The 15,976-nt window shown below is 42.9% G+C and overlaps 2 protein-coding genes across 3 annotated transcripts in view; one reads left to right on the top strand and one right to left on the bottom strand.

The window, feature by feature from the left end:
* acad11 (acyl-CoA dehydrogenase family, member 11) overlaps positions 1 to 15,976 on the bottom strand; it is an 81,288-nt gene that overhangs the window by 35,757 nt on the left and 29,555 nt on the right. The window lies entirely within an intron of this gene.
* On the top strand, positions 209 to 5,638 carry ackr4b (atypical chemokine receptor 4b). The gene is made up of 2 exons (XM_051882744.1): positions 209 to 351; positions 2,943 to 5,638. The coding sequence occupies exon 2, from the start codon at positions 2,946 to 2,948 to the stop codon at positions 4,101 to 4,103; it is 1,158 nt and encodes a 385-aa protein (XP_051738704.1). The 5' UTR covers positions 209 to 351; positions 2,943 to 2,945; the 3' UTR covers positions 4,104 to 5,638.

A 15,976-nucleotide genomic window follows, 5' to 3' on the forward strand; every position in this document is an offset into this window, starting at 1 on the left:
ATATGTTTATAATTAACTTGTTGTATTTGTTTGAGTGATATAACCCTTTTGAAAGGTACCACCGTTATATATTATAAACAGTTATTATATTACAAACACAATATACTGTAATTTCAAGAATTATGTTTGAAGATGATCGGGAAAACACAGTGAGGGAGTCTGAGAACCTGTTGGAAAAGGGCGATCCTTATTTTCTCCAACTCTCTCTCTCCTTCCTCTGACGCACACAAAAAACACACACCCGTGGCCGTCCTCTTGCCCCAGCTGCAATTATCAACAGAGTGTTTCACTTCTCTGGACTAAAGGCAGCTCTTTCCTGGACGGAGTGTGACTCAGACGCCACAAACAGAGGTAAGACACACCGCTGCATTTCACATGCATCAGTCGAATTCCAATCAAAGCTGTGGGTAGCTCAAAATCAAATAGTTCTGAGATAAACGCTTAGTGTCACAGCTACACAGGGGACAGTCATGAGAGTAACTTTAGAGAATCGCCATTCAAAGTAAACACTGGATTAAGAATACAGCAAACAAATGCCCAACAAAGTGACAACAGATGCTGAATTATGGACATTTACTACGCTTTCAAATGTCAGTATTTAGATTTCTTTAGTTGGTTTTATGTAAAAGTGTGATGTATTCTTTGCTCTCAAATATTAAGTTAAGGCAAAGTCCTGCTTACCGATCCTCAAAAGGGTTTATGGCAGGGAAGGTAAAGTTCAAAATAAACAATGACAGAAGAATTTAGGTTTCAGGAATACATTATAAATATGACTCTGTGAAAGATGTGTTTGCAAAGAAAGCTCTTGTTTCTGTATGCCAGTGAGAAAGCAGAATGGAATGAGGGTTTACCTGTGCAGTGTTAAACTGACAGGATATACTGTAAGGGTGTAACAACCCCTGAGCTCCATAATACACAGAGGTAATATAATACGACAATACATATTCAGTCATGGATTAAAGAATAAGAACAGTAGATTACCTTTTCACAGACACACTTATTAAGCCTAAAGCCTTGGACAAACAGTTAAACTGCAACTTTTGCAGTTTAAAAGATACAAAGTACTATATACAAACAAACATTTCATATTTCTACAAAGTGGCCTGAAAAAGTATCTGGACACATTTGCCACCATTCACAATGAAAGACAAATAGCACATAGACACTTTTAAAGCAAAATATTCCACAAAAAGTATTATTTTATCATTTTAAAAGTATAATATAGTTTGTATATGACATTATGAAATATATAGTGCAGTACTCCTTAATGTTCAGAAATGTTGTATGTCCAAAAAAAAAAGAAAAAAAAAAGGGCTTACTATGTTGTTATTCACCAGAATTTCAAGCACAGGAGCCAAACCATTTCCTCAAGAAGAAAAAGTATCATCCCAAACAGCTGCTTTTCTGGAAGAGGCATACGGATCATAATTAATCACTAGGATGTTTTTTGAAAAGTTTTTGATTGATGTACAACATTTGGAAAGCACAGTATGGTATATCAACTTTATCTTTCCCTGGTACTCTTCAAGTAACCAAAGCATTTTATAGAAACATTAATTGACTCAGGAAAATAAAAATGAATAGACAATAAACTACAAAAAAGCAATCTGCACTAAGGTAAATATCTTCGATTTACAGCTTGCTTTGCTTATCACCTAGACAAAATCCGCTCTGCTCGACGCCCATATTTAAAGAGCATGTGTTTAGCAGATTGGCAGGTACACCCAGTGCTATGTGCAACTCCAGATGAGCAGATGGCAAAAGTCAAGGATTTGCGATTTTGAAATGCAAACGACAATCAGACAAACAGACAGCAGTAAGTTTTTCTGGAACCTTCACCTGAAAGCGTTCAGGGTTAAATAATCTCTCCCCCAATCCATACAAACTATAGCAAAGCTACTGAGTTTATAATACGTTCAAAGCTCAATTGCCACAAAGCTGCCCATGCACTTTTATAAAGAAGAACTAAAAAAATAAAATATAAAGCATGCACAGACATCTAAAATGTAATCAGATTTCTTAGTCTGTGCAGAGTCTAATGGCATTATTCAGACTTTATTATAGATAGATGTGAGTTTTTAGGCGCTGAATCTTAAGATTACGTACAAACCACATAATTCAAAATATTGTCATGAAAATTTTTAAATGAAAACTCATTGCCATGAAAACCAGTTTGCAATGCAGAAAAATAACTTTTCATTAGTAAAAATAACCTGCACTGAAAGCAGATAAAAGTTTACAAAAACAATTAATAGTAAAAACCTGTTTGCACTCTAAGAGCGATGTCCAAAACATCCGAAGTAGGGAAGAAGGAAAGCTATTATTTCATATTTGGAACTCCTAATTGTGATTTAAAGGACATTTAAAGGACATTTTTTGGAAACAAACAGATGTGAGCAATTTCATACTTCCACTTACACAGAAGAAAAATAAGCTTTTTAACACTAATGCAGAAAAATAAAGAGCAAAAGATACACATTAGGTGTGTAATTGATTCTTTGGGTGGTATTTTATTATTCTTGTGTTGCCATTTTGTGAATTAATATATACTACTACCATCAAACAGGAGATACAGAATTACGTGATTCTATACTGTTAAACTGAAGCACTCATTTGTACATCAGTCAATCTTCAGTCATCAGTCAAGCTAAATATGGACTTTACTCCCAGACTAAACATACATTGAAGGACTTCTAAGGACTTCTGAAATGTTAAATGTATATTGTATGTGTTCTTATATATATATATATATATATATATATATATATATATATATATATTAATATTGTAAGTCAAGCAAGAAAAATTTCAGACTCAGTCAGATAGTAAAGTTTTTATCGTATTGTATTGTATCGTAAAGTTACACTGTAAAGTTGTAAATAAAAATTACTGGAGTATCTAACACCATCAGCGATGTTTACGTTTGTCCTCTCTCTCTTTAGATCATGATGGAAGTCCTTTTAGATAACGAACATGACTACCATTACCACGACCATGACAACAGTTCTAACCACAGTGACTACAACGACATGGAATTTGAATTACACACAGTTTGCGACAAACAAGAGGTTCGGTCCTTTGCTGGGGTTTTTCTGCCAGTTGTCTATACACTAGCATTGATTCTAGGCCTGGCCGGAAATTCCATGGTCATTTTCATTTACCTTTCCCACAAGCGTTTACGGACCCTGACAGACGTCTTTATCCTCAACCTGGCCTTCGCAGACCTCCTCCTGCTCCTTACACTGCCCTTCTGGGCTGCAGATGCAGTGAACGGCTGGGAGATCGGCACAGCTGCCTGTAAGATCACCTCTGCCCTCTACACCACCAACTTCAGCTGTAGCATGCTGCTGCTAGCCTGCATTAGCATAGACCGCTATCGTGCGCTAGCCAGAGGCTCCACTGCCACTCACGCCCCAGCCAGGAACAACGGCCGCAGGCAGAGGATAATCATGTGCCTACTGGTTTGGGGGCTCGCCATTGCTCTGGGGTTGCCAGATATGGTGTTCTACACAGTGATTACGCAGAACTCGAGCGGCCGTAACACCTGCCGGGCGGTTTACCCGCAAAGCATGGCACGGGCGGCTAAGGCAACTCTAGAAATTCTGGAAGTGTCTCTGAGCTTTCTTCTGCCTTTCCTGGTGATGATGTTCTGCTACTGTAGGGTGGGAGTTGCGTTGAGTCAGGCCGCTACAGCGGGGGTACGGAGCGGGAGAAGATGGCGAGCATTTCGGGTGTTGATAGCGGTAGTAGGGGTGTTTCTGTTGACCCAGCTCCCATATAATCTGGTAAAACTGGTCAGAGCCCTGGATGTGATCTACATTTTAGTGACGGAATGTGAGCTGAGCAAAAACTTGGACCGGGCCAATCAAATTACTGAGAGTCTGGCCCTCACGCATTGCTGCCTGAACCCTGTGCTCTACGTCTTTATCGGATCGTCCTTTAAAATGCATGTTCTGAAGCTCATCAAACGCTGTGGCCAGACAGGCAGAGGGTACCGGCATGGCAACGAGCAGCCCACTGTTGAAATCTCCCTTAAGTCAGGCACACAAACTCACACTCACTCTTCATCGGAAAATGAAGACACGAGTACGTTCACCATATGACATGGCAATGACTATGAGGACTGACAACTGTATACCAGGACATTATATCTAAATGTAAAGGTGTTTAAGTAACTTTCATGTACAAGGTTCATTAAGGCCAAAGTATACTTCAGTTTGGGTGCGAAAGCTAGCGTATGGATATACAGCCGAACAGACAGCCTTTTAAATTATACTCCATTTAATAGCGAACGCAAGGCCTCGACACATGCACACTAGAAAGTTTCATCCTTGTACATTGTCTGTACTTGGAAAAATCCGGCTGGGTGTGTACAGTATGCATGTACTATGCTGATGATGAAATTTATGATGTGCACTGTATGCATACCCTAACATACATGTTAAAAACTATACTTATGGCTTAAAGGGTTAGTTCACCCAAAAATGAAAATTCTGTCATTAATTTCTCACCCTCATGTCATTCCAAACCCGAAAGACTTTTGTCCATCTTCGGAATACAAATTAAGATCTTTTTGATGAAATCTGAGAGCTTTCTTTCCCTCCATAGACAGCTACGAAACTGAAACTTTAGTCCACATTTTCTGAAGAGATCTGATCACTTTATATGATGCACAGATTGAATTTAGGCTGAATTTATTCACATATAAACACTGATCAGTGAACATAAACAGAAGTTCAACCGAACCTGCTTGACGCACATGAACAAACCTATTCCGGAAGCTCAAACGTGTTGCGTAACACGAGAATGAACCTCATTAGTTCTCACACATCAAGCAAACATGCTTGAGCTTCCATTGGTTTATAACAACTGATGTGTGAGTTGATGAATGTTTATGTGAATAAAATCCTAAATTTAATCTGTTCATCATATAAAGCGATCGTGTCTCTTCAGAAAATGTGGACTAAACTGCTCAATTCATTTGGATTAGTTTTATAATCTCTTTATGAACTTTTTGAAGCATCAAAGTTTCAGTTGCATAGCCATCTATGGAGGGACAGAAAGCTCTCAGATTTCATCAAAAAGATCTTCATTTGTGTTCCGAAGATGAACGAATGTCTTACAGGTTTGGAACAGCATGAGGGTGAGTAATTAATAACAGAATTTTCACTTTTGGGTGAAATTGTCTATGACATTGTCTGTTTCATGTTTAATGAGATCTTTCATTATATGTCTACAGATTAAAGCATGCTGTTTATCAGTAAACTGAATCTGTGCCCACAGAATTCCACGGAAAACTCTGCAGAACCTGTCGTTAACAAGCCTTGTGAGTTTATTAAATATTTTAGTTATTAATGGTCTCTGCTAACAAATAATATTGCTATTTACTCAGTTTGAGTTAATAATATTCCACAGAATTCAAACAATCAGTGCAGAAAATGTGAAAAACAGTGCACAGATTCCATGGGTGTATTTATCAGCTATTATATTGACTACATATAGAAAGTGTATAGTGAACTCAGGGATCTTGTGTAGAAAAGATACCCTGTGTCCAAGACGTTACATATTTGTACAGTAATAATATATATATCTCCAATGTAAATATATTTTTAGATTAAAGCATACTCATACACTTGGAGTTGTATTGGAGTTTTGTAGTTATATGCTGATTTCAAATTACATATGTGCTATCATACAAGGTCTGTACAAAAACACAATACACAGACATACACAAGTCACATGAATGGAAGATTGTGCTTTATGCACAAGATAGAAGCCACAGCATCTGATTCTGGTTGTAAGTGTGTGGCTTTGAAGGAGAGTTTGCGAATTGATGGGGAGGTTATTATGACAGAGCAGATGATATGTGGAAAGCAGACTGGAAAAAGAGGTCCAGAACAATAAAAGGGTCAACCATAATTTTATTTAAATGCGGAAAAATAACTAAAAGAAAAAAGTAAAAGCAGAGAGAGAGAGACACGGAGAGAGAAACTACACAGAGTTTTTGGGCTTAATGAGCAGGGTTTTCGACATAAACAGCCATATGTTTTGCTTTTATGAATTATTAATGTCTGGTGATCTTAAGACTCTAGACTTTAAGTCCCTCCTCTTAAAAAGACAATTTAAAGTTGATGTTATTTCACAAAACTGTTGATTTGAATGAGGGCACTTAGATAATACAGTTAAAGCAACACTTTAAGACCTATTAAGAATAGGTCTACTTCTGCTGCAACAGTCGCCCAAACAGAAAAAAAAAAAAAAAAAGTACAGCGGGTCATTGTTACAGTAAGTACCAGCCGGAGGCAGAAGGTAACAGTTTAGATGGTTTATTGGACACAAGCAGAGGTAACAGTGACAACAGGTGAGTAGATTGTGGTTGTAGAGGTGAAGGATGAATGAATGGGTGATACTGTCCTTTTGTGGTTTGCAGGTTGATGGCGGTGGCAGACTGGAGACAATGCTGGCGGATGACACTCACACACAGACTTGGAGCACACAAGGGAGCACGGAGACACAGGAGACAGGTAAGTAGCAATGGGAGTCCTTGAGGTAAGAATAGAGGTAAGTTCCTTGATGCGAACGAGACCGGACAATGTGACTGAGTGTGTGAGTGTCATAAATAGTGCTCGTGATGAGTGTGCTGATGAGATGCAGGTGGCGGTGATTAGTACTCAGGGGAAGGTGTGCGTTGTGATTGGTGGGTGCTGGAGCCTGGCATGTCTGTGACAGTACCCCCCCCCTCCACGGCCCGCTCCTGAGGGCCGAGGACCCCGACGTCGTGGTGGTCTTCCTCTTCCACGAGGCGCAGGTCTGTTGGGATGAGCAGCGTGGAAGGTGTCTAGCAGGTTGGGATCGAGAATGTCATTACGTGGAGTCCAGGAACGTTCCTCAGGACCGTAACCTTCCCAGTCCACGAGATACTCGAGCTGACCACCACGGCGCCGGGAGTCCAAGATCTCTCACACCTCTTATGCAGCTCGGTCGTCCAGTATGAGTGGAAGGGGGGGTTCGGCTTCGGTCACACCAGGCTCTGTGGAGAGAGGAACAGAAGGGTGGTGAGGTTTCAGAAGTGACACATGGAATGTGGGGTGAATGCGATACTCAGGTGGTAACTGGAGCTTGTAGGTGACCGGGTTGACCTGCTCTAAGATGGTGAATGGGCCAATGAACCTGGGACTCAGCTTACGGCATGGTAGGCGCAGACGGATGTCCCTGGTGGACAGCCAGACCTTCTGTCCCGGTTGATATGCAGGGGCTTCGGATCGGCGAAGGTCTGCTGCCATCCTGCGCCTACGGAGAGCACGCTGCAGCTGGTGGTGGGCTGAGTCCCAGACCCTCTCACTCTCTCAGAACCAGTAGTCCACAGATGGAACGTCCAATGGTTCCCCGGTCCAGGGGAACAGTAGGGGTTGGTAACCGATTACGCACTGGAAGGGTGTAAGTCCGGTGGTCGGTTGGCGAAGGGAGTTCTGCGCGTACTCGGCCCAACCCAGATACTGGTTCCAAGAGTCCTGGTGGCCATGACAGAAGGTACGTAGGAAGCGACCAATCTCTTGGGATCTTCCGTTCCGTCTGCCCGTTCGACTGTGGATGGTGTCCCGACGAGAGGCTGACGGTCACACCTAGGAGCGAGAGGAAAGCCTTCCACACTCGGGAGATGAACTGCGGTCCTCTATCAGACACGATGTCCTCGGGGATACCGTAGTATCGGAACACATGGTTAAACATGATTTCAGCAGTTTCCATGGCAGTTGGGAGTCCTTTCAGAGGGATGAGACGACAGGATTTAGAGAACCTGTCCACCACAACGAGTATGCAGGTACATCGATTGGAGGTTGGGAGGTCCGTGACGAAATCAACTCCTAGGTGTGACCAGGGTCGATTAGGAACGGGCAGAGGAAGAAGCTTGCCGGATGGTAGATGGCGTGGGCTCTTCGAGATGGCGCATTCCTTGCATCCCTGCACGTACCTTCTGACATCGGCTGCCATGTTGGGCCACCAGAAGCGCTCCTTCAGCAGCGAGAGGGTTTCATTGACCCCCGGGTGGCCAGTGCCGAGTGAAGAGTGGGCAGAGTGAATTAGTGGAGTGCACCGTGTCCTGGTGATACACTGCAAGCCCGGTGGGCAACCCGGCGGAGTGTTGGTGGAGACATTGGAGGAGGAAAGGGTCTCAGTGGACCAGGTGATAGGGCTGACAATAATTTGTTTGGGTAGAATGGGTTCAGGTTCTTCAGTGTTTTCTTCTGTCTTGATTAGGCATCAGCTTTGATGTTTTTGGAGCCAGGTCGGTAGGATATGGAGAAGTTAAAGCATGTGAAGAAAAGTGCCCAACGGGCCTGTCTCGGGTTGAGTCTTTTAGCAGCTCGGAGGTATTCCAGATTTTTATGATCTGTTAACACCATGAACGGGTGTCTGGCTCCCTCCAGCCAATGTCTCCACTCCTCGAGGGCCAACTTGACAGCAAGAAGTTCTCGGTTGCCGATGTCATAGTTAACTTCCGCCGGGTTGAGCTTGCGGGAGAAGAAGGCACATGGATGGAGGTGGCTCGGATTCCACTGCTGCTGTGAGAGTACCGCTCCTACTCCTGTGGTGGAGGCATCCACCTCCACAATGAAGGGTTTGTCTGGGTCAGGATGGACAAGGAGAGGAGTGGTGGTGAAGGCCTTCTTCAGGACAGCTGGAGTCCAGGACAGAGACTTGGGTTTATTGCGGAGGAGGCTTGTGAGTGGGTTGGTGATGGAGCTGTAGTTTTGGATGAAGCGTCTGTAGAAATTGGCGAAGCCGAGGAAACGTTGGAGTTCCTTCACTGTAGTGGGTGTGGGCCAGTTCTTAATAGCTGCCACCTTCCCCTCGTCCATCCGGATGCCACTGTGATCGATGTTATAGTCAAGGAACTGCACTGAGGATTGGTGGAAGGAACATTTCTCGGCTTTGAGGAAGAGCTGGAATTCTCTCAGGCGTTGCAGGACCTCCGCAACGTGACGGCGATGGTCGGCCATGCTCCGGGAGTAGATCAAGATGTCGTCGATGTAGACCAGTACAAACTTGTGGAGGAACTCCCGGAGCACCTCATGAATGAAGTCCTGGAATACGGAGGGGGCGTTGACCAGGCCGTAGGGCATGACCAGGTATTCGTAGTGGCCGGTGGGCGTGACGAAGGTGGTCTTCCACTCGTCCCCCTCGCGAATCCGGATGAGGTTGTAAGCGCTGCGGAGGTCCAACTTGGTGAACACAGTGGCACCACGGAGATGTTCCAGGGCCGCTGGGACGAGAGGAAGAGGGTACCTGAACTTGACGGTGATGGAATTGAGTGCTCTGTAATCAATACATGGCCGCAAGCCTCCGTCCTTTTTTGCCACGAAGAAGAAGCTGGAAGCAGCAGGGGAAGTAGATGGTCGGATGCAGCCTTGATCCAGAGCCTCCTCGATGTATTCCACCATGGCCTTCTCCTCCGGGATGGATAGGGGATAGATCTTACCCCTTGGCACTGACGCACCCAGAAGCAGGTCGATGGCACAATCCCATGGCCGGTGTGGAGGCAGCTTGGAGGCTCTCTTGGGGCAGAAAACGTCGCTGAAGGGGGCGTAGCATGCTGGAATGTCCACAGAGCGTCTCTCGAGGGGGCTTTCTATGGAAGTGGTGCAGACAGGGAGAGACTTGGAACTTGGAGTTCGAGGAACTGGCAGTGCAGAAAAACAGTTGGGAAAACAGGTGTCGCCCCACTTCAGGACTTCTCCCGTCTTCCAAGAGAGGATGGGGTTGTGCTGCTCCAACCACGGGCACCCTAGTATCACGCCAGCGGTGGAGCCCTCCAGAACCAGCAGATGAATGTTCTTGACATGAAGTAGTCCGACTTGAAGTAATAGTGGTCCTATGCTTCGACAGACATGTCTTCTACTCACAGGTTTGCCAGTTATTGAGTGGATCTGGTAGGTTGACGGCGTGGTCTTGGTTTTGATACCAAGCTGACGGCAGAGGGCGCCGGAGATGAAGTTCCCGGCTGACCCAGAATCGAGGAGTGCGGATACTGGAATGGAAACATCAGCAGCATTAAGTGTTACAGTAGTGGTGAGTGGTTTCATTGTCTGGGGAGTAGGAATGATGGCACTCACCATGGGGCGTGGTGGACGTGTTGGGCATGTGGAGATTACATGCCCAGGAGAGCCACAGTACAAACAGAGGTTCTGGGTCAGCCTTCTCTGCCGTTCAGCGGGTGTTAAGCACGTAGACTCCACTTGCATGGGCTCGCTGGCTGGTTCTGGAGTGCTGACGGAGTCTGGCCGGCAGAGGAAGGTGTTGAGCTGCGACTGACCCTGGTGCTCTTCGAGACACGACTGCATACGAGTGGCGAAACAGATTGACAGCTGGATGAATCGTTCTAGGCCGATGGTATCCTCGTATGCAGCGAGATGCAACCGCACGCGAGGATCCAATCCCTGGCGATAAGAGGTTAGTAGCGCTTGTTCATTCCATCCGCTTTTGGCAGCGAGGGTTCTGAAGTGAAGAGCATATTCGTTAACAGACATTTTCCCTTGTTTCAGATTATAGAATTTCTCACCAATTGAAGAGTCCCACGAGGGTTTTCCAAACACTTGCTTGAAGTGTTCTACGAAGCCGGAATATGTCTGGATCACAGGATTGTTTTGGGACCAAATGGAATCGGCCCATTGGAGAGCTTTGCCAGACAAATGTGAAATTAAAAACGCTACCTTAGAATACTTGGTGGTGAATAAGTGCGGTTGCATCTCCAGGGTCAGGGAGCATTGCAGGAGGAATCCGTTGCAATCCTCCGCCGAACCAGAGTAGGGCGCATGGGAATGGCGGAAACTGGCGGTGAGGAAGAAGTGGCGGTGGATGCAGAAGTGATGGCTGGTGCTGGTGCTGGCGTCGGTGGTGGTGGTGGAACGAGGAAAGTGCGGCAAAATGCATCCACTAAGTCCTGGAATGGGCCGGAGTGACTCATGCTTGTGTCCCGCTGTTATGGTCCGGTCTTCTGTTACAGTAAGTACCAGCCGGAGGCAGAAGGTAACAGGATGGTTTATTGGACACAAGCAGAGGTAACAGTGACAACAGGTGAGTAGATTGTGGTTGTAGAGGTGAAGAATGAATGAATGGGTGATAATACTGTCCTTTTGTGGTTTGCAGGTTGATGGCAGTGGCAGACTGGAGACAATGCTGGCGGATGACACTCACACACAGACTTGGAGCACACGAGGGAGCACGGAGACACAGGAGACAGGTAAGTAGCAATGGGAGTCCTTGAGGTAAGCATAGAGGTAAGTTCCTTGATGCGAACGAGACCGGACAATGTGACTGAGTGTGTGAGTGTCATAAATAGTGCTCGTGATGAGTGTGCTGATGAGATGCAGGTGGCGGTGATTAGTATTTAGGGGAAGGTGTGCGTTGTGATTGGTGGGTGCTGGAGCCTGGCGTGTCTGTGACAGTCATTTTATTCATCGGTAATTGACTGGATCACGAAAACTGCAGTTTCATGCCAAAAGTAGGACAGGTGGTTAAAAGGGCTGAAAAGGAGGGAATCATGAGCCAAAAAGTAAAGTAATTTAGGAGACAGTTAATTGCAAGTTATCACATTTTGATGAAAAATTACGAAGATAAAACTTTATAACACACATGAATAAAACATGCACAAAACACATGAACATGAACTAAGAAAGAAAAGCAACATATTAGGAATTAGTAATTTTGATTTCATGTTGACTTTAAAATGGAAATATACTCAGACCCTGGTCACTCTGAGCAGCTGAAGAATAATTTAACAGCTTATCTAAATCGCAGATGGTGAGGAACTGGAAAAAGTCAGTTCATTGGAAAAAGGCAAGAGGCAAAAAAAAAAAAACAAAGAATATCATGTAGGCATGACAAATGAAAAATTATTCACAAATCTAAAGCCAAATCAAGTGATTCAGGCCAATAATGTGTCATGCAGACCACATAAACAAACACATATTCAGCCTCACAGCTCATGATATTGTAGCATTCATGATAAATATTGCATGTGTGGGTGTCTATTTTTGCAGGGGAGTGTCTCTTATTCCACCAAAGTAAATGTCAATTGTGTTTGTGCGTGCTTTACAGTGTCAGGACATTGTCATAGCATGATCAGAAGCTGTTACTATAATGACAGAATGTTTACTACAAATGACTAGATTTCTCCATCTATGAGAGGGTGTTCAGACACAAGCATGGCCTGAATGTGACACCCATGTGCGGGATGTAATGACACATGAAGCGGTTGCACAATGTGCCATTGTTTTGTTCGGAAACCCTTTCCAACTTTTAATGTGACAATTTTAAGAAAATTGCCATCCAGCATTTCAACTTGAAACATTAAAGGAGTCTTGAAGGGTCAACATTTATATATATATATATATATATATATATATATATATATATATATACACACACACACACACACACATACACATGTATATGTGTTCATATATATACAGTGCCCTCCGCAAATATTGGCACCCTTGGTAAATATGAGCAAAGGCGGCTGTGAAAATAAATCTGCATTGTTTATCCTTTTGATCTTTCATTAAAAAAAAAAAAAAAAAAAAAAAAAAACCTTTCATTTAAGTAAAACATTTTGAAAATGGGGGGAAAAGCCCTTCATAAGGGGAATTTATTTCATTATGAAATAAATGTTTTTCTCTAGTTCATGTTGGCCACAATTATTGGCACCCAATTATTGCGGTGCTTCTTCTCTTCAGTTCACTTCACTCATTTTCTTTAGGGTTCAGGTCAGGGGACTGGGATGGCCATGGCAGAAGCTTAATTTTGTGCTCAGTGACACATTTTTGTGTTGGTTTTGATGTTTGTTTTGGATCATTGTCCTGATGGAAGATCTAACCATGATCCATTATTGGATTTCTATCAGAAGCAGTCAGGTTTAGATTTTGTTTAGATTTTTGTCTAATTATATATTATTTAAAATTATATAACAATATAATTAAATTATGAGATATGTAATATTAATAATAGCTGTTATTAAAATGTTTCTCAATTTATTATATTTTTATAAAAAATATAATATTTAACATAATATATATACATTAAATATATAGTATAAATATAACATAAAATATATGTAGTGTAAATATAATTTTTTCATTATTGTGTATACAAAGACACATTTACTTTTGTTAATATTTGTTAATAATTTGATTAACCATCACGTCATTTTATAAGAAATTATTTGTATTACATTTTTAACAACCCTAATTGTTATTATATAAAAAAAAAAAGAGATGTAATACAAACTGATTTCATACTGTAAATACACAGTTTTGTCTTCTGTTAAATTCTTTCCCTTTCCACTAATCAGTAACTACCACCCTCACCAAGTAAGTCATGCTAGAGGCTTCAGCATGCACATGGAAGCACACTACGCTGCAGGGCTCCTTGGGCCTATTCTTTCCAGTGAAGGTAATGGTGGTCTGGAAGCCATTGCACACCAGCATGAACGAGTAAAGGAGCTGTGAAAATTTAAAGTTCAATACCTCCAGATATGCACAAATCTCACCATAGGCCTTGGAGCTACCAAAGGAAATTGTCTATCCCAAGAGAGAAAAGTGAAAAGAAGGAAAAGAGGAAAAAATGTGGGGAAAAAATAAAACAAAACAAAAAAAACATTCATAGGGCAGCTAGCTCAGCCTTCACATTTTTGTGGCTTCGTGGATGTAGCGGAAGTCACAAAAGAAAAGGATATGAAAATAGTTGAAAGAGAAGAGAGGAGAAGGCCAAGGGTAAAGATGACAGCTGTCTGGTTGTTTTTGCTCATAGTGATGACTTAATGTCTGAAATGTATACAGAAGGTTCATTAAGAAAACAATGACAGGAAGAGTAAAGAGTACTATGAGGAGGACACAAAAAATATTTTCACACAACTATGACAAAAGACTGTACTGACCATTGGAATACAGGGAATTTAGGCGGGGATACTTTTAGGTCATTCCGAACACAAAAAAACTCATGCAGAAATGTGTTGCTAGGACACGCATGACAAATTAAAACAATATGTGTTCTAAAATCGGCTCAAAATATCATGCATTTGATTTTCTCGAAATAGACTTCGTCATCTGATTTGGACCCGGAAAAGATGTGTGACGTCAAACTTAACAATCCTACTGTTAGGCCCCTAATCCTAGCAACAAAAAAAAAATCAAAATCTCAGATGCTTAGACAGTAATTCAACTTTTATGACTCTATAAAATTTGGTGTCCTGGATGTGTGAGTCCGGAGATTTTAGTGTACAATGTGACTTTAAAAGCAGGCACGTGATCAGCTAAGACAAAAAAAAAGGAGGAAAACCTGACCCCCAAGCCCAGCATAATTATTATAAAAAAATAAAAAAATAAAACTTTTCTGTAAAACTAAAAAAACTGAGTATTTAGTAATCATAATAATAATAATAATAAATATGTTATTACTGTAACGGGTTGCTTGCGTAGGAAACACACGACGAAGAAGGTAAATTTCAAACACAACACAAGAAACTACACAAGCTACACAACAAAAGAAACATACGAGACTGGACACAGAGGTGAGGAAGGTGACTGCTGATGAGTGATAATGACGGTGAAGGTATTTAGGTGCGGGTGATGATGATTGCGTGCAGGTGCTGAACAGAGGGGATGCTGGGAAACGTAGTGCCAGTGCTGGTGACTGTGACAGTACATCCCCCTCCAGCAAGGCGCGTCCTTGCGCCGTAATGGAATAGCCAAAGGGGAGGGCCAGAGGGGGTTCAGGAGGTGGATGGAGTGGTGAAATGGAGGATGATGCTGGAGGTGGCTCAGGAGGAGGACGATTGAGCTGGAGGATGAGCCGGGTGGTGACCCAGTCCCCAACCAGGATGGTGGACATCGGCAGGGGCGCTGAGGCCATCACCACCATGGCTCCTCCCTCCAGCACCACCGCTGATGTCCACCATCCTGGCTGGGGACTGGGTCACCACCAGGGGACGAACGAGGGCGACGGCGATGACGGATGAGGAACCCACGGCGCAGATGGAGGGCAGATGGAGCGGGTCGATGCCGACGACCCAGGCAGCCACGACGGAGCCGCAGCGACGACCCTCCGAGATGGATGCAGGGATCCAGAGGGCTGAGGTGTAGCTAGAGCGACCGAGGGCGGAGGGTCCATACCAATTATGTAGGCTTTATGGTACACCTCAAACAAGGGATTTAATAGTAATTTATAATGTTAATATTAATTGCTGAGTCCACAAATGGCTTGGGTATGCAGAGCATTCGCAGCTTATATGGACCGCACGCCCGAGTAACACCGTTTCAACACCAATTTTGACTCACATTTGGTGCTTTGAACCCTGGCTAACATGCTAAGGGTGTCCCGCAGATGACGCCACAGTTTATTTAATAATTGTTTTCAATTTCAACCATCATACAGTAATCAGTCAACCACAAGTAAGATCAGAGTATACCAAGATATTTTTATCTATAAAGTACACAGTGTATATATGGAATAGATAAAGTACACAGTATGAATAAACCAAAAATAAATATTCGAAAATCATCCAACGAAATCCAGTATTAATGCATGTAAATGCAAACAAACTGCATAAACCAAACACTCATGTTCCTAGTCAATACATTCTGCTTTAATTGAAAGTGTTTTATTTCTAGCTGCATACTGCAAATGTGCCCAAGAAAACCAACAGAACTAAAATCATTCCATCATTTAAAAAACAACTACCCTTCCAGCAAGACGATGACATGAAAAACAAGAGGTTTATGAATAAAACAATACTTTTCAATCCAATCTTGAAGTTTTTCCCACATAACAAAATTAGCCATACTTGCCGGATGCTCCTATAGGTGAAAAGTGTTTGGCCATTGAATGCCATTGCACCAAACTGTCTATGATTAACTGTCTGAAATTCACTCCACATGTGTCAACAATAAAGATATGCTTAGCAATCCCAGAACTGATGGTG

Source organism: Ctenopharyngodon idella, chromosome 23 (assembly GCF_019924925.1).
Source record: "Ctenopharyngodon idella isolate HZGC_01 chromosome 23, HZGC01, whole genome shotgun sequence".
In the NCBI taxonomy this organism is placed as follows: Eukaryota; Metazoa; Chordata; class Actinopteri; order Cypriniformes; family Xenocyprididae; genus Ctenopharyngodon; species Ctenopharyngodon idella.